The sequence below is a fragment of the Diadema antillarum genome, unplaced genomic scaffold (assembly GCF_040938485.1).
Source record: "Diadema antillarum isolate AM-2024a unplaced genomic scaffold, OU_Dant_1.0 seq00000439_RagTag, whole genome shotgun sequence".
Classification (NCBI taxonomy): domain Eukaryota; kingdom Metazoa; phylum Echinodermata; class Echinoidea; order Diadematoida; family Diadematidae; genus Diadema; species Diadema antillarum.
In genome coordinates, this window is record NW_027271415.1 from 417,501 (window position 1) to 445,309 (window position 27,809).

General features: G+C 38.2%; 2 protein-coding genes across 2 annotated transcripts; both read left to right on the forward strand.

Annotated features, from left to right (window-relative positions):
• The first annotated feature begins 665 nt into the window (after positions 1-665).
• Positions 666-5,890, forward strand: LOC139732587 (toll-like receptor 4). The gene is made up of 2 exons (XM_071643444.1): positions 666-2,840; positions 5,474-5,890. The coding sequence occupies exons 1-2, from the start codon at positions 693-695 to the stop codon at positions 5,888-5,890; spliced, it is 2,565 nt and encodes an 854-aa protein (XP_071499545.1). The 5' UTR covers positions 666-692.
• Positions 5,891-22,344: 16,454 nt separating this feature from the next.
• LOC139732600 (heparan sulfate glucosamine 3-O-sulfotransferase 5-like) lies at positions 22,345-23,403 on the forward strand. The gene has a single exon (XM_071643457.1). It carries the CDS (start codon positions 22,345-22,347, stop codon positions 23,401-23,403), a length of 1,059 nt encoding a protein of 352 aa, XP_071499558.1.
• The last annotated feature ends 4,406 nt before the right edge of the window (positions 23,404-27,809 follow it).

The window sequence follows — 27,809 nt, forward strand, 5'->3', positions numbered from 1 at the left end:
CAGAGTAGCTGGCAGGCCACTCTGGGATAGTAGTATTTTTTAAATTAGTGTGTACTAATTAATAAGACAATATCATAATGATGATGACAATGAGGATAACGATGATGATGATAATGATAATAATAATTAGAATAATAATGATAAAGATAATAGTAATGAATATAATGGTAATAGCCCCTATCATCAATATAATCACGGCACTTTAAATACCTTAGAAATAAACTATTCTGCGTTGTATTAGTATTTCTTGTGCAATGTTACTATGGTCTACCTAGTACGTGTTCTCCTCTCTGTGTATTTTTCACACATACTCCCTTAGTAGTTTGTTTGTTTATAATGTACATTAGCAATGTGATGTGTAGGGGAGGGGTGAATGAAGAAATATGTGGGGTGTCTCGATGTGAAGATAGTGTATACTCTTGATAGATATAGGCGAACTTCGGTACGGCTTATCACAAAATAGATAAACAATTTTGTACTGGAGTCAATGTTACGTGTCCTGCTGTTCGTTGTAAATTAGATGCTGTTTGGAAGACTCAAGAGCTGGTATTAATTTTAATCAACCACCATAGATTGCATGTGACTTATACATTCGTCATTGTATGAATTTTACCATTGTTTTTCTCCCCCCCCCCCCACTCCCTCTCCCCGATACATAGATCAGAACTGTATTGCCGTTCATCAGGGCAGCCATGTCATCCGCCGCCTCGTTCGCCGTGATTGTGACGGCTCTTCTCTGGTGGACGCCACCTGCCGATGCCAAGCCCAACCCCACACCAGTCATCCCCTTTCCAAGCACGTGTACGATTGTCAACACAACGTATGTCGATTGCAGCCGATGTCGTCTCCACGCCGTGCCGAAATACATTCCGAAAACTGTCGAAACGCTAGATTTGTCCCATAACAGCATCAGCCGCCTTACCAACGAGTCTTTCAGCGGCATGACTCGGCTCACGACGCTTAAGCTCGAGTACAACAGCATCTCGAAGCTCCATTCCGATTTTTTCAAGGACCAGGGTCGACTGGTGCGGCTCACCCTTCACCACAACCAGGTCGGCAAGCTCCCCGATAACGTCTTCAACCACACGCGCAACATCGAAGTGCTGGATCTCTCGTTCATGAACAACGGATTAATGCGCATCCCTGGGCCGGCTCTTCGAGGGCTGCAGAAACTCCGCCAGCTGACATTTCGCTCCAATCGTCTGCAGTCGGCCAGTTTCGGGACAGGTTTGTCCCTTCCCGCGCTACGGACCCTCGACTTGGGAAAGAATAAGATCACGTCCTTGCAGGACGGAGACTTTGTTGCGCTTAGAAATACGTCACTGACGACTCTTAGCCTGTCTGAAAATAGCATTATGGAGGTGGGGAGTAAGGTGTTCCGTCAGTTCCGCTCAATTGATTCTGTTGATTTCTCACGTGGACCGGATCCCTCAGTGATACCTTCTTTGGCCATCGCTCTTTCTGACGTCCGAACACAAAAGCTCCTACTTAGTGCCATTGGTCTTAAGAAATGGGATGGTGACAACTTCAAAGACTTGCGTAATTCGTCATTGACAATTCTCGACCTATCGTCGAATAATATTACCCAGCTGGATTCATCGTTCACGGGTCTGACTAATATAACGAATCTTTCCCTCGCGGGAAATGACATTCATGATATTACCAAGAGCGCGTTCACGGGTCTACATGCCTTGCGCATTCTTGATCTCAGTGGCAACAAGTTGACTTCGCTGCGCGAAGGGATGTTTGCATCCTTGTTGCCTGCTCCTGTTGATCATTTGTACCTCAATAAAAATGTTATCGCAAATCTTAGTGGTGCCAATGTGTTCAATGGTCTGCCAAAGCTGAAGTACCTGAAACTCGCTCTCAACAAGATTTCTCAAAACATTACAGGAGACGAATTTCAAGGCCTGAATCAGCTTGAAGTCCTTGATATGGGAGCGAACGTCAACGTGAGCCTATCAGGCGATGCTTTCCGACATGTCACGTCGCTCCAAACTTTGTATCTCAACGTTGTAGGTCTTAGGAATATTACCATAACACCTTCTCCGTTTTTAAGCCTACGCGCTCTGAAGAAACTTGACCTAAGCAACAACAATATGGCCGCAGTGAACGTAAACACATTCGCCAACTTACAAAAACTGGAGACTTTGTATCTCCAACACAACAACTTGTACAATATGTGGAATGAAACCATTATGGTCCCCTTTCTGAGGAATCTGCGGACGTTGCGGTATCTTGATCTGTGCAACAACGGCTTCCAGAATATTCCAAACCGTACGTTCGTGGACCAAAGCGGTCTTGAGAGCCTCTCTCTGTGTCGTAACAAGATATCCCACCTACAGGACGATGTCTTCACCGGACTCTCATTGCGTTCTCTGGATTTATCCCAAAATCAGATCAATCTGATCAACAGCACCATCATGGAACCCATCCTTGATTCCCTGGAGAAGCTGAAGGTGATCAGCAACCCATTCTCCTGCAGCTGTGACCTCAGGTGGTTCCGAAACTGGCTGTCCACCACCACTGTGTCCGTCGTCGATCTTAAGAAGACCAAATGTGCTTCTCCACCGTCGATGCGTAACAAGCCTCTGATGAGCTTCCACCCCGAGTATCTCAACTGCGACCACGAGCTGCCCCTCTACGCCTGGATTTTGATCGGCGTCGGGTCGGCAAGCATCGCTGTCATCACGGGTCTCGTTGTCAGGTTCAGGTGGTACATCATGTACTACTTCCATCTCATCAACGCCAAGAGGAAGCATTACGTCAGACTAGGTGGAGACGACACGAATTTTCTCTACCATGCATTCGTCTCGTTTTGCAACAAGGACAAAGATTGGGTAGGTAACTCACTTTAAACGGGAATTGGCAAGGCGAAATGAAGGAAATACCATCAATACTAACTTGTGTCGTTTCGAACCCATCGAAACTTATCTAAAAAAAATATCAAATTAAAAAAACATTCAGTGTGATGCCACTCGTTTGTAAATTGCGCGAGACAACTTTTAGAATACACTTGTAAAACAACCCCTCCCCCCCCCCAAAAAAAAAAAAACAGTTATCACATTTGGTGCATATGTGTAAATCAGTTGTACCACAAAATATCCTACTATATAAAAATTGTAATAAAATCTAAAATATAGGGAGATTTCACTATCCTTTTTTTTTCAATAAACCATAACTGTAGACGGTTTATTCTAGAAACAATGTTATTATAACTAATGTTCACATTTTGTATATTTAACAATACTAAGCATTGATTTTACTAATTTTTTTTTTTTTTTACATTCGGTTGTTTCTATCCGTAACTTACATTTTAAAACTATTTCGAAGCACTAAAGCTGGGGTTTTGTTTCATCAGCAAATGGTAAATATACCTTTAAGTGATGGAAAAGTTCACTATATGATCTGCCTCAGATATCGCCTGGGTTTATTGTATACAAAAGTTGCGTACAAAAGTTAACTGCAGTGCCAGGAAAATAATATGATAATCGTCCGTCTGAGATATCTCTCGGCTTTGTTTACACAAGAGCAAAACTAAAGTAAGCTTAGAGCACCGAAGTGTGATATCCAACAACCATTCATCGCCATGGAAACTGGTTCTAAACAACCTCACCTGGCCCGAATATGCATGAATACTATTGTTGCTAACCATGCTCACACCTGGTTCCAACCAAACCTATAACAAAAGGCTGTGACATCATCACTTTGGTATGCTATTGTCATGATCCATCGTAGGGTTTACGAGTGCCTGCAAATACAATAATGAACATTGTTTCTCTATAGGTGTGCAAACCAAGACCATAATAATCAAACGCGACAGCACAATCATATTAAAACAAACCAAAGATAAAAGCACACACAATGTACATTATTCCAATGCTTAATGATAATGATAATAATTCAAAATATTTATAAGACGCTTATCACATTAAAACGTCTGAAAAAATAAAGAGAAAGAGGAAAATATTTAAAAAACAGAACAAGAAAAAAAGAAGGTACAGTGTCTAAATGTTCATCATCTAACATTTATCAGCTGCATGTGCTCAGACATTGCACTGTTTGAAGAACAGGTACGTTTTTAACATAAATTTGAATTTTTGTGTTGAGTCAATCTGTTTAAGGTATTCAGGTAGATTGTTCCATTTACTCTGAATTTAATCAAAGCAAAGACATAGTAGGGCCCACACCATATGATAGGGACTAACTATTCTCCATTTATACACAAACCAAACGCTAATCTTTTTTTTTTTTATTAAAACATATTCCTGAGAAAATCTGAATGATTTAGTGTTGATGGTACGCAGATCCTCCTCCAAAGCCCTCTAGAAGGAACGAAATGCATACATACATACATACACACATACATAGGTACCTACATACAAACATACCTACATACATACATAGTTATACATACATGTAAATACATGCATGCTATTACATAGAACATACATACTTACACACCCTACATTGTACATACATACACAAGATCATAAAGAAACGTCATTATACACGTAAATTCAATTTGCAAACAATTCTCAGTTAAAGGGAAAATAAACATGGATGAATGACCTCACAAACGGAGCAAGACATATTCTTGCAAATGCTGAATTTCTTAGTTTAACCCACAGGTTCATAGCACGACTGCTCCCTTCAAACACTGACAGGTGGTATTGTGCCCATACCTGGGGGGGGGGGGGGGGGGGGGGGGTGCAGGAGGATGGTTACCAAGGTTGCTGATTATAGGGGTTCCGATTTGATACTTGAGTACTTTGAAAATTGAAAATGCCTCGAGAGGGAATTGGCTAATGTTCTTTTTTTTTCATGCGTTATCATTTTTCATTGTTACTTTGGAACAATTCTCCTTTGTGTATTTTTCAAGCTTTTAAAGGGGCATTCTAGACGATTAATGTAATTTCGCTTCATATAGTACAAAATCCGTAGTGCCATGTAAAGATTTGTGGAATCTACTGTGGTCCGGCCTTGAGCAGATAAACCAATATACTCTCAGAAACCCAAAACAAATTTCACTGAACGAGGATGATGACGTAGGAAGCTCGCGTTCCCCAGTAATGTAGCAAATTATACAACACTGTAAACTTGCTTCAACTTTGCCTGTTTAGAATATCAAATATGCATGCTTTACAAAATGCTTCATGGAGCACCAAATCATGCATTCGTATGTGAACCTGCTATGTCATCATCCTCGTTAATTATGATCTGTTAAGAATTTTGAAAACACCTATTCCTCATCCAGTTCACTGTAAATTCTGAAACTCTGTATCCACTATAATCAGTTTTTACATGCAGATGGTCAAATGCAAAAGTCTGAAAATCATCCAGAGGTCTCGTTTAACGATAGACTACCAGTATCGGAGCGTTTTTTTAAAAGATGAAGCCCATTCATCACTTCTCTCACCCCCCCCCCCCTCTCTCTCTCTCTCTCTCTCTCTCTCTTTCTCCCCTCATTCAGATCGAGGAGGAGTTGTTGCCGCATTTGGAGGAGCAGCACAACTTCCGGCTCTGCGTCCACGAGCGCGACTTCGTGCTCGGGCGAAAGATCATGGAGAGCATCGTCGAGGCCGTCGACAACAGCCGCTTCACCATCTGCCTGCTCAGCGAGAACTACCTGGAGAGCCGGTGGTGCAAGATGGAGCGAGAGTTCGCCATGGCCAACATCATCCACCGCGACGTCCTCATCATCATCGTGCTCGGCGACATTCCCATCAACAAGCTCACGCGCTACTACAAGCTGCACAAGACGATGATGAATCGGACCTACCTCAAGTGGCCCGACCAGCCCGGGCGCGAGCGGGACGTGTTCTGGCAAAAGCTGGTCGACGTTCTCCGTGATCCCGACATGCGCGTGAATATGAATAACAATGTTTGATGACCTACCAGTGTAGGCCTACTCGACACTCATGTTAGACGGTGAAGGATATAAACAAAAAGAATTTAAAAAAATTATAATAATAGTACGCTGTAATAAGTTATGGATTCAGCAAACACAAAAAAGTTAGTGGCACATTATAGTTTGAGGAAAATTGGATGATTCATTAATATATTATTATGATTTTTTTTTCGTTTAGTTAACATCATGTGCCCACTGGATATTTGTGAGAACTCTTGAATGTTTCGTGATGTCAGAGTTATAGACCTATACTGAGAACATATGAAAAGAATCACATACACACATGCGGTTGGCGAAGACATGTCAACAGGTCAAGTGATATTTACCTAAACATAATATAGCGGTAACATTTTCAGGAAATGTTAACTTTTTTTTTAAAGGTATGTTCTTAAATTTCTTGTACAATCCACTTGCATCGTTCAGCAACACATGTACTGACCAAAATACGCGCACAAAAAAAAAAAATAATAATCATAACCTTTAAAAATATCTTCCAGTTTTCCTCCAACTTTCACCGAGTGTTACAATAAACTTTCAACATTCGATGACTCCACTTGGTGTTAGGAAAACTTCCCTCTCTGAAATTTATCCCACGTTGCATATTATCACAACTTTTAAACTATAGACCCTAAATGTCTTTCAGTTTGTCCAGGTGTGTTTGGTAACTCCGGTCCGTTACGGCAAAATCATGGTACAAGTCATGGTGGGGAAAAAAAAAACAGTCATAAGGAGTGAATATCTCTCAAACAGTTTCTTGTCAGAACGACCAAATCGCCGAACATGGACACTATATTCATGTCTCGCGTTGCGTATAGTCGATTTCGTTACCCCCCACCATGATTCTCTTGTTTAAAAAAATGACTCTTATTATACTGTACTCTCCTTGAGTATGTGGCTATGGATTGTACAGATCGGGTGTGTTTTTTTTTTGAGTTTGTTTGTTTTTTTTTCGCTTCGAACGTGAACTACTTTTTGCTTTGTCTATCTATTAGGCTGCAGTTTGTTGTGATTATTCAAGGAGGTGATTTCATAGAAATCCTATTTTGGTGATTTATTTCCGTCTTTGACGCGGGTTAATATGACTACAAGACTTTGTGCCAGAAGCGACTGAAAAATGTGATAGATTGCAAATTGTCCACAGAAAACAACACTAGTATCTTCCTCGTTGTTTTGCTTTTACACTATCTTGCTAGCACTAGATCGCTGCGAGTCTGAAGTTGCATGACTCCTCTATGGACGATTTCAGTTCTTCGCTTTAAAAAAAATGAAATACTACTAACCGCTGTAAATACCTGTAGTATCGTTTAAATAATGTTTTGTCAATATGCCTTTGTTTCGATTCGCACTTCCCCTCATTTTATCAACGAGGTTGAGGAAGACAATTAGCCTTAAATGTGTGCAATACACACAGTCTGAAATCAGTTTGGGTTGCTTAGTTATAAAGAAGTTTTGATTCCAGCGCGAATCACATCCATTGACACACATTTAGCTTTGTTTCATCGCGTCCTGAACATCATTACATTTTATGATAGCGTTCTTGTAGAAGATACGTCGTGAGTTTTTGCCAAAAGAGACAGGTATAGTTTTGTTAAGACTATTCGACAGGTGCAAGTCCAAAAGTGGATACATGTATTGACCAGTAATAAGATATACTGCACATAAACAATGCATGCAGGTATACATGACTGCGTGGATGTTTATTGGCTATAATACATTTATTTTGTAGGAGCAGCCGGTCTGCCAATCCAAGCTTGTGTATGATTAATATAAATATGAAAGTAAATGGACAAGAACATGGTCAGTCCAGTCTGATCAAGAAAATGATTTCTTCTCAGATTTTTGTGCATTTAGAATTTATCTTGACGTATTGTCAAATACGTATAGATTACATAGTTTTACCACATGGGGTGTAGCAGTAGCCCATGCAGCCGAACGACAAATCTGCGGCAAAATTTGACAAGCCAAATTTATCAAATTGATCATGCTGTCATGGTCTCACAAGAAAATCCTTTTGGTATATTTAAAAAAAAAATCATCGTTTTTACATTAATTCCCTCTACAAAGTCACCCATTGCTTTAAAACAATTAGAAATGAAATTGCGAAATAATGTGACCGCCCGGTTCAAAACCCACAAAAAGTTGGCGGAAATTAATTTTACTTCTCCACTTTATCTAAAAGAGTAATCTCTAACCTTTAAAACGATATATAACTCGTTAAAACTGGATCACCCTAACCCATTCAAAAAGGGATTGAAATAAGAGAGAGTGAGTTCGGGGTTGCAGTTTTTCTTAGAAAAAGGAGAAAAGATGATTTAAGATTAGGGTCACCAACGCATGCTGTGCAGCAGTATCAATGGAAATCACAGTGAAAGCAGCGCATATCCCCCCCCCCCCCCCTAAAAAAAAAAAAAAAAATGTTTTCCGTAAAAGAACTGTTGGTATCTTGATTTCAGTTTGCTTCAAGCCGCCAAATTTTGACATTAGATAGAGAAGAGATTACTCCCTTAGGTGAGATAAACTTTTAAATATTTGATTCGGTCAACCCAAATGACTATTTTGGTTCATGGACATGGTGAATGCCCATCTGCGACTTTTTGTGGGTTTTGAACCGGGCCGTTGCAAATGATTGAGTTGATAAAGGGATGAGACTTTTTTCCGTTTCCTTGCATTTCATGTCCAAAATGAGTTAAAACTTTTGGTCAAATAATGTGCATTATAAGCAAAATTGTGAGGGTGCGTGACAGCACTTCATCCTATGTTTATTTCGTATGTAAAAAGAAAAAAACAACCAATGTGAAACTTATGGATGTTACACAACTCGTCGTTAGGAATGTTTGATATTTATTACACTGCGAAATGCTGCATTGTAAGCATAAAAGACTTAATAGTATTGGCATTCACAGGCACATATTATGTATTATATGTATACATATTATATAATGTTACAGTGCTTCACATTAAAAATCATGTTCTGGAGACGTTGTAGGTACTGTTTAGTGCACAGCTAGCATCTGTTATCTTTTCATCCTTATAACTATCAATCTGGAGGTGGTGTGATCATATTGTAATGGACGCCAGAAAATATACCTCAATAGCAACGACGAGTTTCAATAGCACATCTTACCGTAACTTACTAAAGTTTTTTTTTCCTTTTAATCATTTGACATGCGAGACTATCATAAACAGATGTAGTTTTCAATCCACGTGGTGTTTACCCAATTCTGTGAGTTGAGATATACAAGCTTTCTTGTGACTTGAAAGGGTCTTGGTTTTCCCCAGTCTCGGAGAGAGAGAGAGGGAGAGAGTCGAGCATGAAAGTCGGAATCACAAACACTCCATTGATCTCATGACTGAGTTTTCGATGTAGTTATGATGTTTATTCAATACTCTATTGTGATATGAATTATAAATATGGGAATATGGTTATGAAAATGAAGATGCCTTCCGTTTCTTAGGGGATGGCTAGTAACTGATCAGTGGGAATCAGTGGGAATGCTGGAAAGTAATGTGCAGTTTAATGCTTCCAGGTAAGCGTCCCTGGTCAGTGACGGGGCATTAATCTGCACATTACTTGAATATGAGACCGTTCTGAAGCAAAAAATTTTCACACAACAGTAGATATATAATGTACTCTTAAATGAATCCCACAAGGATTGGAACAATCATCCCTCAGCATTCCCACTGATTCCCACTGATCGGTTACTAGCCATCCCCTTTAAGATCAAGCTTTCACTGTCGCAGCATTGTAATATAAAAACTAGTAACATATCGATAGTTTGTAGAAACCTTTTAAGGATACTATCTACATCAAAACAGATCTGTTTTGATGTAGATAGTATCCTTAAAAGGTTTCTACAGACTATTTCAAGTATAAAAATATTAATGATAATTATGATGATGATGAATACCATTACGCCATACACCTGTAGAACATTCAAAGGCGCAGGATATAAGAAGTAATAGAAGTGGTACAGTCGTAGTGTAGAAGTATTTGGAGTAACTGATGTAGAAGTAGGCTTAATAGCAATACGGTGTAGTTGTAAGGGTGTAGTATTGTGTACAAAGTTTAGTGTTTTTTTCTTGTAAGGGCAGATACACTGTGATGAGCTGGGGGAACATTGACCCCCTAACCATACGGCAAACCTCGCGATTTTACCGATGTTAGACTTTTCCTCTTCTAGATTGCAAGGAATAAAGTTCTTCATACAATCTTATTAATTATAACAAACAATTATCGGTTCTGTCTTTTTTTTTATGTGCAGTTGTGTCTTGTCATGCCCATCTGTGTTTTCTGTTATTGATTGTATATTATATCTCAATTGCCTTACCTGACCTTGGCGAATGCGAAGAATAATACTAAACTTTTATGAAAGGACGCGATTCCTAAAAATGAAACTTGGATGTCAATGGTGGTTTAAATATGAAGAAAGGTTTAGGAGATACAGGAAATAATAATGATAACAATTACAGCGATAATAATAAAAACAAAATGACAATGAAACCATGGATCATATTGATAGCAAATTCATATATAGCACTATTTATTACCACGGGAAATACAGGGAGAATAAAAACAACTGATAAGGCTAGTATTGTAAACAATTATCGTATACCACATACACTGAGAGACGCTTGTTGAAATTTTAGGTGGCAGGAATAGCACTTCATTCTGTCACCTCGGAATCTAGAATTTCATTATAATATATGACTGGCTCGAATTAAACAATGCATGATATATTCGTTTTATATCCCTCCAACGAATTTCGCGAAACACAGTTGGATCGCCAATTTATCAACACCTGAAAATGTCTTTATGCACTAGGGTAATAGTGCATTTACGTTAGCGTCGGCGTCAGTTCGCGAAAACTACATCTCGCGAAAATGTCTATGACCTCATTTGCGAAAATATATGTACGCGAAAATAACAGCGTAAACAGATATATAATTGTTTACACTTTTCATAATTATCAGTCAAAGTGTAATCCTGGTCATGAATATGTTATGGATCAGTTTCATCCAAATTTGTGCCGAGATCCCGATAGCACTTTACACACGCTATCGATCAAAGACCATTGGTCCATGGCATTTAATATGACCACATTCATGGTATAGTGCACTATACCAATAATGTCGTCACGGCCTAGCACAATTTTCTATATCGGCATTTTTGTTTTCAACATCATTAACATCATATCAGTGGTATGAATGGTCACATTATATATGACGACCACTCACCGAACAGGATTTCATTAATGGGGGTCATAATACACGTTTATACGTGAGACTGGTTCGCCGACCAGACCAGCGTGTATGATTCCAACGAGGATAAATAAAACATTGAGTTAAGTTACTCCTCTGTGTGCAAATAAAAATGTGAGTGTGGGAAAAGGAAGCAGCTATATCTAAAACAGTGTAATGAATTGTGTAAATACGGATAATACAAGATTGAATTTAAAAAAACCGTAAAAGACTGAAAATTTTGTGTTATGTCGTTCTTTGGCATACTTCTTACCTAATCATGTATGTATATATATATATATGTATATATATATATATATATATATATATATATATATATATATATAGTAAGTGTGCGTGCGCGTGTGTGAGTGTGTGTAGTATTTCATAGTCCACATGTTGGCCAATCAATGGTAATAGCAGGAAAATAGAGAAATTACTCCCAAAAATTTGTGAATAGCATATTAACTGTTGTACACTTTATTTTCTATCATGCAGTTATCATTTACATTTATTTTACCGTTTCCATGTAGAGTAATTACTCTGACCAAGGAGGTTTAAGAGTTGGAGTTCCAACTGTGTGCAATTATATAAACGGTTGTCAGATTTCTATTGATGTACAAAAGAATTTCACAGGTGCATTTGTGCCTTTATGATTGATGTTCGAAGCCGCCGTCTTGCTGAGCAATCTGAAGATTCATTTTGAACGTTAGCATAATATTGGCCATATTTTGCTTATTATGAAATGAAATGAACTGAAATTTCACTAAATGGTAAAGCATGTAATACAAAAGTCAATCCCGTGCAGAAATTTGTGCAAAAGTGTAAATCAGAGCTGTATCATGTGAAAATGTTTAAAACTGTACCATCCTGGAAAGCCGGTTTTATCACTTTTCCGCTTAATTCCAACACATAAAACTAACATGGAATAATCTTCAAATATAATTCTTTATTGATAGATATATCAGATTAGTGCCCGGGTATGCCCAGTCGAGTAATTTTCATCTTTATTTCAGCATTTTTTGCGCAATTTCTATTCGCACATCCTCGTGTCTGTACCACCTACCTTGTATAAGAAGGGATAGCGGAAAGTAATTACCATCACAAAGACATATCTTCCTTAGAAAGTGGCTGGTGATTATGCAATGAGACACGAGTCATATTGTCTTCCTATCTGGGTGGCAGATCCTGTTTGGCACATGCTTCAAATATTTTTGAGCGGCGGCATCGAACATCTAGCAAGGGAAATAAGACAGTTGTCACTCCATTCTCTTGAATCTCCTTGCTCTGATATTATATACATGTGTATATACATGTACATATATATGATATATATATATATATATATATATATATATATATATATATATATAGAGAGAGAGAGAGAGAGAGAGAGAGAGAGAGAGCTTTGTGTGATAAACCATCATTGATTTATATCAGGAGTAGAGAAAAAATTTTATTCATGTATATAAGTATATGGCGCACATATGAAAAGTCTTATAGATGAGTTATACAAATTAGGGTCTCAGATTCATATTATGAAAGCAAGAAAAACAGCAATAACAACAACAACAACAACGATAACACCACCACCAACAACAACAATAGCACACAACAACAACAACAATAATAATAATAATAACAACAACAACAACAACAACAACAACAACACTGGTTTGAAAGTCCCGCTTGCCGGGCCATCACTAGTTACCGATTAGTGCATGTGCCGATGTACGTGTAGTGCTGTTGTCTTTGACACACGGGGGATCAAAGCAAATAAACCTTAAACATATTGTACAAGACAAAAAATGCATGGGTGAATTGTCAAATACAGCATTTAAGACAATTAAACATGTGGAATGTGAGGAATCTACATCAAAACATTGCTGCTTGTAGGGTGTAGATTTCCAGATGCTAGTATGAGATATATTCATACTTGATACAATATTGAAAGGAATGACGATTTATGAACTAGGGCCCATAAACGTCGAAGAATATTTAAAAAAAAGAAACAGAGAGAAAAAAATGAAACCAATGTCCGCGGTACAAAATTTCTAGAGAGTTACGTGATCATCCGAGGGAGGTACAAGTCAGATACAGTGTTATTACGGGTGTTACGCGTCCGCAATCACACCTAATATAATCTTTGTTTCAATCATATCTCGAGTCAAAACAGTAGAGAGCGCCCTACTGGTAACGGTCAGCTTGGTAGATCTTGGTAGATCTTGAAAACTTCAACCAAACTACTACAAGGTATCTGAACGCTAAATCTTACATTTTCCCATTTATGTTGAGCTTTCACATGATATCAACCACCAGGTATGATGATATTAAAAGCAATCAGCTACCCTGCAAATTACTGACAAAATATAGGCTCTCGGGAAAAAAAAAACTGCTGGAATTCCAATCCAACACTACTTTACTTAGACTTTTACCATGAAAAAGATCGTCGATCTTCGTATTGGTATTCGATCAATGGCGCTACATCACGCTAGGACTGGACATCACGTCGTCCAACAGCGCCCCCTTGAATCCCTTTCCTGTTAGTGTGCCTTGACATTTGAGGTGCAATTATTATGTCTGGAGGTTTAAATTGCACAAGACGATACTTAGTGTGTTATTTACATAAAGATGGAAAATAACAAGCTTTAGACCTGCGACGCTTAAGTTTCCGACGCACCCTCTCTCGGGTTTGACTATGGAAACAGCTGTCTTTAAACGCATGTGCAGAACACAGTGGGTCTCCCCTCTGAGCGCCGAATGTAATATCGAGTAGCGTCGTCTGAGCGCTCGCGTCGCAGATCTAAAGGTCACTTATTGGGGCTAGGGCGATTACCACAGACCCTTCCCCTGACCCTAACCCTAATCCTAATCCGCAACCTAATCCTATCCCTTAACCCAACCCTAACCATAATCTTGACTTTAACCTTAGCACTAACTAGTGTTTAGCCGGAGGTATACATTGTCCTCGGGAGTAATTGCCCTGATACGCGCTAATTACATGTATATTACTTTCACGCCAGTACAAAAGCAGCAAGAACCCGTCGCTAGGCACTGCTCATTTTGTGCGTAGTGGCGATTGCGCAGCTGTAAAGTATACAAACTTGACCCGGAAAGGGGAACAATAAGTAAATGTTTGGTGCTTGTGACAAGGATGATTAAACTTTAAAATAAATGAATAAATAAATGCTAAATCAAAATTCTAATATTGTCACTCCTCTAAATGTTAAATTTCAAACTCCAATTGTGAAATTTGGCATTCAAAATGTTGAACTACTATTCCAGAAATGGCAAAATCTAACATTTTGACCGCTAAGTTTAACATCAACAAAAATGTTGGGGAATGACAACATTAATTTCAAAATGTTGGATTATCATTTCCTTTTTTTTTAGAGTGTACTTTCCTCGTTAACAACACCCTAACAAAACAAACAAAGAGACAAACAAACAAAATACAAACCTGTCCAGTGGAAAAAAATACAATAAACACACGGTCTTCTTCAAAAACTCAGATACTCTTTTTAAAAAGTAGACTCTTTGCATTCGTAGTGATCGGTACAAAACGTTTCGGTTACGTGGGTGAATCAAGAGTAGCAACAAGCGATCTTTGTGCAAACAACATGCTTAAGTTATGGAGTGTCGATATGTCGTGAAGTCATTTCCCCCATCGACCAACAGTCAACACAATGAAGTATGTGTACTCAGTTATCAATGAATCGTCACATTCACGCCCTTCAACCTTTCTGAGTATTTTTTTTCTCATGACCTATACAAATAGTTCGCTCTTTTTTGTGTGTGGTTTGGCCTTGATGTAAAGATAAAGTCTCAGCAGCAAAAATACCACAGATTTACTTTTTACTCAAGTACTTGCTTAGCACGTTAAAGACCTATTCTCTTTTCCTCATTAAAATCACCCCTAACAAAAAAACAAAAAAAAAACCCCGAAGAAATACACAAATATGAAAGATATAGTGAAACAGAATGAAATATGATAACCAGTAATTTTCTTCTAAAACTGTAACACAGGTAGGAGCCTATACCACAGACTCTTTTGACGGTCTTTGTGACCTCGATAATCAAATAATAATAAAAGTATTTCTCCACCTTTAGGGTCGGATACAATGTAATCTTGGGATTATGATAGCAATTTCTATTTTGTTTCTAAGCAGTATCTGCTTAGTATACATTTTTTTTTTAAAGTTAACAACCATGGGTAAGCTAATCAATAGCTAATCACGTTTGGTAGGTACCATGGAGGTACAATATAACACCATGTCGGTAAAAACGTTTGTTTTTTTTTCCAAGGGCACACCATGGTCTGACGACGAATGACATTTGTACAGACAAATCTTTATCATGAGTGGTGTCGTGTAGGCTCTATCTCAGTCATTGTAATTTACAGTCAACAATATCACGTGTGTTATCAATGCGTCGTCACACATATGCCCTTAGATTAACCTTTCTGGTTATTCAAAACTTTAATGACCTATCAAAACGTTTTTGTTTTTTTCTTTGATAGGGTATTTGCTAATTGAAGGAAAAAAAGAAAGAAAAAGAAAGTTCGAGCAGTAGGGAAGCCGCAGATATAAAAAAATTTTATATTCAAACAGGACAAAACATGATATTATACAAAGATAAAACATTTTAGCTAATCTTGTATTTTTAGTCACCTGTACATTTCAAAATAAGATGGCAAATTGGTAACTACATGTATGACACAAACCTTATTAAAGGTCACCATTCCTTAATCATTGCAACGCTGGGATAATATGGAATGATGTGGTGAATATATAAAATGTATCTATTTATGTTCTCACATAGAGTCTCAGTCACTATTGTCTTTGTGTACTATTTCTCTGAGCGGAGAACAAAAAATAAATGAATATATATATATATATATATATATATATATATATATATATATATGTATATGGGTGAGAATTTTGAACGATGTACAATTGCCAATTTTCGTACCTTATGACATTCTTTCCCTTAGAACACGCCAGGATGATCTAAGAAACCAGATTTTTTCATGTCATCTCAAAGATTGGTAAATTTCCTTTCAGGAAATATATGGTTTGGTTGACTTTTGCCTGATATTTTTCATTTCACAAGGACTTAAAGCGTAAAAATACGGTAAAAACGCTATTTTCACAATAATTTTTGTTTTTCAAACTAATGATGTGCATTTTTAATGGTACGTGGCATCTAATATCTGACCACGTTCTGGATCTGACATATCATGGGTATGTACCACAAAATTATAAGAACTTTATGAGCACGTATAAAATTACAGAGAACAATTAAAATATCAAAGTCCTAAACAGACGAACGTCCGTGATGCTTTTATTTCTATCGCTGCTGCAAATTCTACTTTGTTGTCCCAACTGTAACGTATACGAAAATTTGATGTTCCACCTAATGAACATATCCTGCAAAAATTGTACGTCTGCTGGCAGTACATGGGACGTAATATTCTTTTATGCAAAATTATACTCAGTTTTCGTCACGCTATTTTCTAATAAAGATCGTAGCCCATGAAACGTTATTGGCGATATTGTTCTGAGTCGTAATCAACTAAGATCTAGCAACACGATAATATGTTTGTTTTGAGTTTCTGTCCATCCTTTGTCAAATAGGAACCGAAATTATATTTTTAGACGAACCTCCAAGAAAAAAAGAACGTCCGTGATTATCAAAACGTTTTCGAGTGGGACACCATCTTGCTTTGATGGCGAAGGTGCATTTTACCTTTGGCTCTCTAGCCGAGGAGCTGCATGCCATTTTTGGAGCGGACTGAGGTTCGTCCACAGTTTTTGGACCATGCAATTCATCAAAAACCAAGCAAATAATCAATATTTTCTCTGAAAATTCACCTCCTGATCCCCCTCTGAGCAATACATATGTTGTAAGGATGTCAAATTTCTAATAATTTGCATTGACAATACATTTTCAAATTTTTGAAAGAGTTAGGAAGGCTAGGTACTCTCTGCCGATTAGTTATCCGTCCTGGAACATGACCCTAGTAGTAGAACGAACGTCCGTGATAATTCCAGAGAACGTCCGTGACGTATGCAATCCCTCCGATAGGGATAACTTGTCCCGAAAGTGTCCTGTATTCTTTAAAACTTTTGGCTCGAATAGTGACAAATAAAGTTTTACAAAGTAGAAAATGAGTTTAGAGCAGTAGTTTCAGAATTTTTAAGGCGTTATGTGATCATGATGAACAAACAATTGAAAATTTACTCACAATTTTACGCTTGTTTTCCCTGTAATTATACAAAAAACAGCTAAACACTTAAAACAAAGTTATAGTAAAATGGAATTTTGTGTAATCTGTAATTTCTGTGCGTTTAAATTTCTTTCTAATGAGGTTCTGGAGACAATTTGTACTGTTACAGGTTCTGAAAGTTTCGCTCACGGACGTTCTGTCCGAGAAAGGAAATTTCTGACAATTACAAATATATCACTGCACATAAGATTAATGTCAGTTGAAAATATTACCAAATCACCAAGCCGCTCATACCCGAAAGTGAATAGCGTTCAGCACTCAATTTACCTGTAATAACAAATGGAAAACGTTTTTTTCACGGATGTTCGTTGGTTGAATAAGTCAGTGGATTACATAGTAGGAGAAAGAGGATCAGTGCCACTTTTTAGGGACAGGTGCTCTAAGTGTTTATCTTTTGAGTATGATAGCTGCCGTCTCAAACAGAACACATCCAGTTTTGGTCTCCATAACGGACGTTCGCTGTAATTGTCATGATATTAAATGCCTTAATTCATTCTTATTTTTCTCTTCATGACGATTTTCTCTCATTCCTACAGTAGCCTGAACATGCTGCGACCAAACAGAAAACAAAAACAAAACAAAACAAACCAAAACAAATTCGAAAAGTACTACACAATCACATTCAGGATAATGACGGAAGAAGTCTGTAATGAGCATGTGTTGAATAAGAAACGGAAAAGTTTCAAAAGGACGTGGAAGCAGTTGAATGAAAATGACTGAGAAACAGAGAAGGGATCGAGCTCCAACACACAGAGAAAAGAATTGCCAGTGCACTCCCGTTGTACCAAATTCCTCTGGAGAAGTTTTTGTTTGTTTGTTTATGTTTTTTATTCATCGAAATGCCGTCACAAGCGAACAAAACTCATGCAGTATACAATTATTGTCTGATGAAAACACACAAATCCTCCGCTTATCATCACATGGTGTTGTTTTATACTCGTCAATGAAAAGCAATATTCATTTGTAATTTTTTCCAAGATTTTTTTTTTCATTTTACATTTAAGAGACAGAGAGATCGTCAATTTGTTTGTGCTTTTGTGCTTACTTTGAAAACACATGTTAAAAAAAGTAATGATTAAGAATAGGTTTAAGGTTGCACTTTGATACGTTCGCTCTTCCAAAGATTCGTTACTCCGATGTCCAAAGGTTTGTTATTCCAAAATGGAAAAAAATGTAGTTAATTTAGGAGCTTTGTTATTAGAAATGTTCTTCGAAAAATATATATTAAGGATCATTATTTTTAGGTCCGTTCTTCTAAAAGTGGAATGGGCCTGATATTCGTTTAGGTGAAAACAGTTATTATGAGGTTTTGAAATTGGAGGATTTTAGTTGTTAACTTGTTTCTCCACATTTGGATAAGCGAACATAATTTTTCATGTTCCAATAAATAAGCCTTTCGGTTAACCTTCGGAGATTCCTATCATTTACCGAATAAAAAAGCTTCATAATTATACGAACTCTATCAATTTTCGTATTGACAAACTGTATGAATAACGAGCCTCCGAAATGACGCGCTACAAAAGGTTTGTTATAACAAACCGTATTGTATAATATCGAAGTCACAAACATCCATCCAAGTTATATGGACTTATTGTGTCTTGTTATGACGAAACTTCGCAGTATCGAACCTATTATCATTTCTGACTAATATAATAACACAAATTCTCCTCGGTAACAGTGTGTAACACAAGGAGCAAACACAGAGGGATTTCTTCCTAACGTATTCGCGTGCCCTCCCCAGCTAAACTTCGTATTTCTATAACGGAGCACATTTCTGTTGTTTTTCTATATTGATTCTTTGTCATGATTTTAGCTGTGATCATGTTCGTTATATAAAAAGCAAATTTTGCATTGTAGACTCTATATAACAAGTTTAGGACCTGAATATTTACTTCATGATAACGAAATTTTGATAAATATATTCGTTCTCAAGGATGGACTACGTCACTGAGATTACACGTACGTTTGTACGTTCATTTACGAGAGATGGAAAAATTGTTTTCTTTGATTCCTCAGTATGAGAAGATAAACAAGCTTATATAATTGAGAATTGGTAATATCTATTCAGGATTTTGCAGAGGAGTTTGTTCTCGACATGAAATTGCTGTTTGTTGTGAGTAGAATGCGTTTCCAACTCAAGAGAGCTGCATTGTTCAATATCTTGTTTGTTCCGAACGTCCGTGAGCTACATGCGAACCTCCGTGATGAAAACTATGCTATGTTTGTTGGGTTATAGAGACTGCCCAGATGAGATACACCTTAAAAAGGTATATTATTATTTGGGAGTGAGGATTGAAGTATGGGATAGTGAAATAAGAGGTGAAAATATTGAGTTTCTGTAAAGTTAAGAAAGTGTTTAGCGGAAGAGCAATATTTCCACAGAAATGACGAATTTAGTTAAATCATCAGTTGTCTACCATAACGTACAGGTTAAGAGTACAAGCTTAATATTCTGCAATCACGTACACATGTCCCTTCAGATATTCCGTTAGGATTTTGAACTGAATCAGATCTTTGGAAACTATGTTAAATGGTATTCAAATGTATGTGCAGTACTATTCCTCACGGACGTTCGCTGCTCTGGACATGGTAAACTTCAGTGGTGAATAAAAACTTGTTCCTCTGGGAAAATCCTAGTATAATTGGGTTCATATTAAAGCTTGAGTTATACTCTTTCAGGTAAGATGAATGATTTGGAGAATTTTCTACTTTTTAAATTTTGCCTTGTTTTGGCTCAATTGTACATCGTTCAAAATTCTGACCCATATATATATATATATATATATATATATATATATATATATGTATATGTATATATATATATATATATATATATATATATATATATATATATTAATCATGCAGAGTGCAGAGTAGATTCTGTCACTCTTGGCAGGCTGCTACAGTAAAATTGCACTCTATCAGGCATATTATTGCATATTCAAACATTAAGAGTGCTGTAGAATAATAATTGGAGACTAATATTTATCTTGGTATATGTTTACTGAACAACCAAGTATTAGTAGTCAAAAACTGTGCCTGCTCACTGATGACCATTTTTAATCTAACTCTATGCAACACGCCAGTCGCCTTGTTCTCAGTCACTGAGACGCACAAGACAGAAAGTTTCTTGAGTGCTTGACAAGTTAGTCTGCAAGCGCTGGTGTCGAGAGGAGGTGTTAGTGGTGGCGCATGTGCATGTAGCACATCTCCTGTTGTTTTATTGCCGTTGAATTTACGTAAGTTTTGGATTTGTATCTATTATTTTGTTTCCTACTGCTGTGTTTCATTATGATAATGTTCATTTCGTTGGCATGCTTTGTGTAAAGATGCTGTGCAGGACAGGAATAGTGTTAGTTGCTTGTATACATGAATATGTTACACTCCTTATATCTTCGAGGGCTGAGCATGAAATCCTTTATCTGTTCACCATGCAGTATCCACCCTTGCAAGAAGGTGTGTTTTGTGAAACTAGTTGATTGTATCAATGTTCATTATATTAACTCTCATGTAATTTGATAGTATACTTTGATCATGACAGAAATATGCTCTTTGCAGCTGCAGTCTATCATGTTTATGTTAACGTAATCTCACTCGAAGAGATTTCGCGATTATCACTGGTAAAAAGAGCAATCTTGAGCATGGCGCTACGAACCAGTTACCGGCTTGACACACTATGAAATTAATGAAGATACTGTTTAATGTCATACCTTTTAATGAGCATAGATCCTGTGTATTATACTGGCTATATGTTTTTATCATATATGCTTCAGTTGAGAGTCACTCTGAATCTAACTCTTTCCCGTGCCTTTTATGGGTAAAAGCTGTTTGTTTGTTTGGTTTAATATCTTTTTTTTGGGGGGGGGATGTTCTTGCGTTTGTTGCGTCAGTTTGCATCTGTTCTTGCTTAGATGGTTCTTGAGATAGATAGTTCTTTGCTCAATTTTTTTTTCATTTATTTCATGCACATATACTCCTTGTGAAAAGAGATCACAATTAGAACAGATAATGTTTGTATTCATGGGTGAAGTCCACTCTAATAGGAGAGTTAGTTCTTTCTATTTCTTTGTCTTTCTGTTACACCTGTCTTTCTTTGCCTTTTTGTCTCTTTGCCCTTTATGTTGTTTTCCGATGACACTCTTTTTTCTCTCTCTCTCTCTCCGTTCTTCGTCCAAGACCAAGTTTTGTTATGTTGCAAGATTTTCTAGAAGTTATAACTGTTAATTATACTCTTTTCATTGTCTTCGTTGTTTTCATAGGGCTATTAACTAAATCCGCCTAGGATTCAATGACATTATTGTCACAAAAAATGACCTGCTTGTGTTGCGTCATTTTCTTTCCTTTTTTAGCGTCACATAATGAGATACGCGGTTTTGCAAACAAAATCGTAGCCATTTCGTTTTGCATTGTTTGGCAAGTAAGCATAGTGTATCTCGAGGAGTATGGTCCTTGTCCCACGCGCTGTTTTGGCAAAATTACTACCAACAACAAAAAGTTTACCTTGTTTCTCAAAATACTTTGTTTTGCCGAATGGAAGAGGAGCAGTGACTGACGACCTTTAAGTTGGTAAAATCATGTATCTCTTGCCAAACAAAATTTGAGCCCAAAATAGGAAATCACTATAATTCTAGTTGAATTATGACAATAACAATAAATGAATTGAAGACCCAAATTTTGATATTGTATCAACCACGCATGAACGTATAAAAAAACCCTAAAAACCTGAAATTTGTCAAAATTTGAGATACGTTGTTCTGCCAAATCAAGGTCTTATTTTGAGATGTATGACGACGAAAAGTTGAGTAACTTGATAGAAAAACACATTTGATTGTAGATAACTGATCGTGGTTGTGTATATTTTCCTCACAGAAAGGTGGCCATGATACAGTCAAGGAACAGCTTAATGGCCGGCAGCCTGGGCGCCATTTTGGGTGTGACAGTGACATTTTGTTTCGTCTACCCTCTCCTTGACCCAAGATTCATCTTTCCCGTCACTACGTCACTTCCGCCTCGAAAGGTCAACGTAATACAATCTGAATCTACCGCCAACCAGAGGACGCTCTCCGCACCATTCCATGATGCGAGAGCTCAAGGGATGAACGAGTCCGCCCTTCCGGTGGAAAATGTGTCATGCCCCGAAGACGGAAGGCCTTCGTCGCGCGTGGAAGCCCTTGACTGTCGGCGGCGCCTGCCGACCGTTATCGGCATAGGCGCCATGAAATGTGGAGCAGCAGCTCTCTCGTTTTTTCTTGAGGCTCATCCGTATATCGTTCACTCCCATCCGATAGAGGTCCGGTTTTGGAATAAGCACTTCCTTCGAGGAATGGAGTGGTATCGTGAGCAAATGCCGATTTCCTCCAAGTACCAAGTGACCATGGAAAAGACTCCCGAATACATTCGCTATTCCAACATCTCCGGCATGATGAAAAAGCTGATGCCTCCGACGACGAAATTCATTCTTGTGGTCCGGGATCCGTTCACGCGAGCCGTGTCCAATTACGTCCATCACCTCACTATCAGCGGCATGGACAAGATGAGCCGATCCACGTTCGAGTCATCGGTGCTTTCCGAGCACGGAGGAATCGTGCAGACTAGTAACTGGGCCATACGCGGAGGGATGTACAGCATTTTTTTTCGGAAGTGGCTGGCCGATTTTCCTCTGGAGCGCTTCATCGTGATCGACGGCGACCAGTTTCAGACGAACCCCGTGCCCATCCTCCAGGAAGTTGAAGCATTTCTCGGGATCCCAAGGTTCTTCGACGAGTCCTCCGTTTTCTTCGACCACGAGAAGGGATTCTACTGCCGAACTCACGAAGACCCGGCAAAACGATGTCTCGGCCATGATAAAGGGCGCCCACATCCGATCATAGATAGGCAGGTTGAAGAAAGGGTCCGCGCATTCTTCCGCCCGTATAATGCAGACTTTGAAAGCATGGTTGGCAAGAAATTTAACTGGAAGTGAACATAAAGATGCATGAGAGCAATACCACCGCGGCCCATTATAGGGAAAGTATCTGCATATGAATTTAAAGCAGGTATTCGTCAGTGATCAGCTCCCTCGTGGAGACTTAATGAGCTCCTTTGTGGAGCCGTCCATTGTGGGCTCCCACGTGGAGACATGGTATATTTAATATTCTTGTTTAATATCTCTAAGATTTATAATGTTTGTTTTATGTTAATATTGTCTGGGGCAAATTATTTGTATAGGGCCCCAATTTTTTTTCTCTCTTATTTCTTTTTTTAAAACAAAAACAACAAATTTAAAGCTTAGCATCTCATAAACATGATTTGGTGGGGGTGAGATGGAAAGGAAAATGATCTGTAGGCCTGCCTGATATTTGTAAATTGCTCAGTTTGCGTTAAGCTGCACAGATGAAGGACATATAATCATTATTATCCGAGTTTGGACAAGGTGCATTGACGTTTCATCACTTCGTCTTTATTAACAAGCTGCACTAAATGAACATTAATTCTATTCCCTACGACATGTCGTACAGACAAAAGGATACGCAGTCGCGGTCACTGCCTTATCATTGAGATTGTTGACTGATGTGAATCACAAATTTATCGATACTCTTATTAAATACTACTGATAGATTATTATACACACAGACAGACAGACAGACGGACGGAAGGACAAACAGACAGACAGACAGACAGACAGACAGACAGACAAGAGAGGGAGGGGAGAGGGAGAGATGACTGTAAGATTACCACGTTGTACTGACAAGTCATGTATCGGTATGGATGTCTGAAGAATAGCGCCATCTTGTGTTTCATACTTGACAAATAATTAAGACTTGCAGACAATAATAGTAAGCGGTAGCGACGTATCGTGTCATGATCATGCCACGCCACATTTATTGATTGCATACGACATCCAAAATACACCGACGCCTTACTCTCTTTATGGCACTGTCAATCTATATATCCCGACTAAAATCTCATGTTCATTAAAGGGTTTAACCTATGGTTAAATACTTAAACATTGATGATACCGTGGGAAAATGCTGATGTAAGTTGCAGGGGATTGTAATCATTAATGTATTATAGACCTTACTAGAATCAATCGCAACTCAATAGATCATTCCATCTTGAACGCGCTGGCAGTCAGCGGCGGCTCTTTTTATCACAGAAAGAAACTGGAAAGGCGCGTGTTTCCTCAAGGGCAAATTTCAAGGCATATGGCTTCATGTCAGTCTGTGATGACGGTTGGTCTGAGAGGGCGCTTTCTCACCACGTCTCAGTGTGCCCGTCAAAGCACCCTATACAAGCAAGACCCCGGTCAATGTAATCAAATCTACGTCCACACTTCAATTAGTACTTGTAGTATCATCCACTCTGTAGGGAGCGACGCGCGTGGGTCTGTGTGTGTTTGTGCGTTTGTGAGTGTTATAACTGTATACATCATTTTCTTATTTTACAACCGCCGAATTAACTCTTTATGTTCCACGGTGTAACCCCCCCCCCCCCCCCCCGTGTGCTACATTAATTTGAGACAGCAAAGTTGTCATACTTTGGGAAAACATCTATTTTTTTTTCAGATCTTTGTAACTTTTATAGATTTCTGTTACCCTGGACATTAAAGAAATAAATTGTACAGAAAATGCCAGGCTTTGCTTTGATGTTAATTGTGTGACAAATCTATGATTGCTTTTCTTTCAAATGACCAGTAGCTACATTATTGTAGAGACATGACTTTTGCACACAAAACAATGACAACAATTAAGAATTTACTTGCAAATCGAGTCGGGAACACCCCCTTGATAGTCAATCACCACACAAAATGCAAGCTACATATGACAGGAATGGAATCGTGAGAAATGAGTTCATTGTACTTCGGCATTTGGCGATTTATTGATCGGTTTGGGCGGGTTTGTGCGTTTGAACAGAAAATGCAAAGTTGGCACGCCGTCGACTGAGTTGGGTGTGCGAACGTTGCACAAGATAATAGTGATAACAAGAATGATAAAAATAACGACAATGTCAATAAATCATGACGGTAACAAAAAAAGAAGAGAGGTAACGGTAATGCTTATTATCAGTGATTAATGACAATTGCAATTGCAATAATACAATATCTAGCTCACGGTGACGAATGCCGTGGCGGAGGTTTGAATCCATGACTTCTGTGTTAAAGGCGCAGTGTGGACAAGCCATCATTATTGTCACTATCATTGAGTCAGTAATCAATAAAACCATAGTTTTAGTTTAAGGTGACTTGTTTTAACTGAACCTTTTTATTGCTATAGGCTGGTCATTTGTACATTGTTTATATTGTTTGTTTATTTTTTGGTTGCGTTAAAAGATAAAAATTAAAAAATAAAACCATAGTTATTACTATTACTTATAATGTCGTCATTATTCAAGCATATTCTTGAGGGGATAGTATAGTTTTGGTTGAGATGGGGATTCATGTTTTAACTTCTTGAGAGATGATTAGAAACCACTTATATGATATGTTACAGAGCATACAATTCTAAGAGTTATTCAAAGTCTGTTTAACGAAAATTGGTTCTGTAATGACTGAGATCTCCAAAAACAAAGTAAAACAAAGTGGTCCTAATGAAAGGCGGGACTCAAATTTTATTAGGTACCCTTCGTTTTTAGATTATCTCAGCCATCTGAAAACCAATTTTCGTCAAATAAACTTTGAATTTCTCTTAGAGTTGTATGCACTTTGATATTTCATATGAGCGATTTCTAATTATCTCGCAAAAAGTTAAAACCTGAATCCCCATCTGAACTAAAACTATAATATCACCACTTTAACGTATCTTTCACCACCTTGCCCTTTTTTGTCTTTTTTTTTCTCTATTTGCTAACATCGTCCCCCATAAGTTCTCCGGGCATATAAATAGGTCCAAAAAAGGTTCTCATGACAAGAGAGAACATCAAGGAGAAACAGATTTTGTTTGTAATCAATGTATCTCATTTTGTATATTCTTTTGACTGCGTCATCGGACGTCTTGTTGAACTCATGTCGTAGCGATAATTGATGAGAAATTCACAAAATGTATGAAAACAAAAAATGTTACTATCACAACCAATCACCGAAGTTATTCATGGATGTAATAAAAAGTTGGAAAAGTCTCCGGAACAGCACAAAATTAAGCAGAAGATAGCTCATAACTTCGGTACTATCAAATTATGTGCAATTTGTACTGCTTAAAGTTTTTCACAAACGATCTTCATTTATATGCTATAGGCATATCTTTGAGAGCTCACATTTGCTTTATCTGCAACGAAATCGGACTAACATTTTTTCTTTGCCATCTAATCAAGATCGATTTCGTCTTTTTGTAACACGGATGGTCATAATAATCATAATGATTGGTTTAAGCTCCTTTTTCCAAAATCGCGGGTTTTTTTTTTGTTTGTTTCTCTGAGGTTTTAACATGCAATAGGACGCGATTTTTTTTTTCTTAATTAGTTTCTCTGAGGTTTTCAAATGTGATAGGGCGCGATTTTTTCATATTTGTATATCTATACTAATTTTCCTCTAAGCGGAAGATGGTGGAAAAATATGTTGTTGTGTTGTTTATCTCGTTTATTATGTCGCAATTAGTCACGTGTGTATGAGAAACTTGGAGAGCTAAGACAAGGGGACAATAATTGTATAGACGTGTCAGTTCGTGCGTGCGTGTGTGTGTGTGTGTGCTCGCGTGTGTTCAAAGGTTTCCACGCTTTCCTTGTCTAAGTACAGAAATGCAGAGGATCGCATGTGTGTGTGTGTTATATATGTGTGTGTGCGCGTGACGATCTGTGTGTGTGTGTGTGTGGGAGGGGGGCTGCTTTGCTGCTTTCCTCAGTGGCGGAATTCTCTTTGTTAGTTGTGCGGGTGGTGATGGTAGTTGTAGGGGGGGGGGGGGTCGGGAAGGAGACTTGCTCGTAGCGTGTTCTGAACTTTGTATATGCTGCACTCAAAGACGGCGCGAAAATGCCGCGGCTTTCATTTTCTCGCTTCCCGGCTCGTGAAAAGGATCGCATCAAGGTTTGGCCTCGCAAACGACTCAAAGCGAACAATGACTCCTGGCGGCTGTCTGACTTGGTGGCACTTTCAACACTGACCATCTGCAACAGCAAACACATAATTTGCCGAGGGGGTCTCACAGGCCAGCGCTCCCTTCCTTCTCTCTCTCCTTCCCTCTCTGTTATTCTTGCCTGGATGGAAATTTGTTTTGGAAAAGTTACAGTACGGAGTAAAATCATTTCAGCGGTTGGAATAGTACGGACACAGATACGTGGTTTGATTTCCTACAAATGTACCTGCTGCTGTTTTGCCTGACCAAGCAACCACAGTGAAATTATTACAAATTTCGTGCAATTTCACATGGTATTGTGTTCATACGCCTGACTGACGAGTGG

Excerpts from the sequence above, each read along its gene's own strand:
- LOC139732587 (XM_071643444.1), top strand. The coding sequence starts at position 693 with ATGTCATCCGCCGCCTCGTTCGCCGTGATTGTGACGGCTCTTCTCTGG. Across the intron at positions 2,841-5,473 it reads GCAACAAGGACAAAGATTGG|ATCGAGGAGGAGTTGTTGCC; the intron begins GTAGGTAACTCA and ends CCCCTCATTCAG.
- LOC139732600 (XM_071643457.1), top strand. The coding sequence starts at position 22,345 with ATGGCCGGCAGCCTGGGCGCCATTTTGGGTGTGACAGTGACATTTTGT.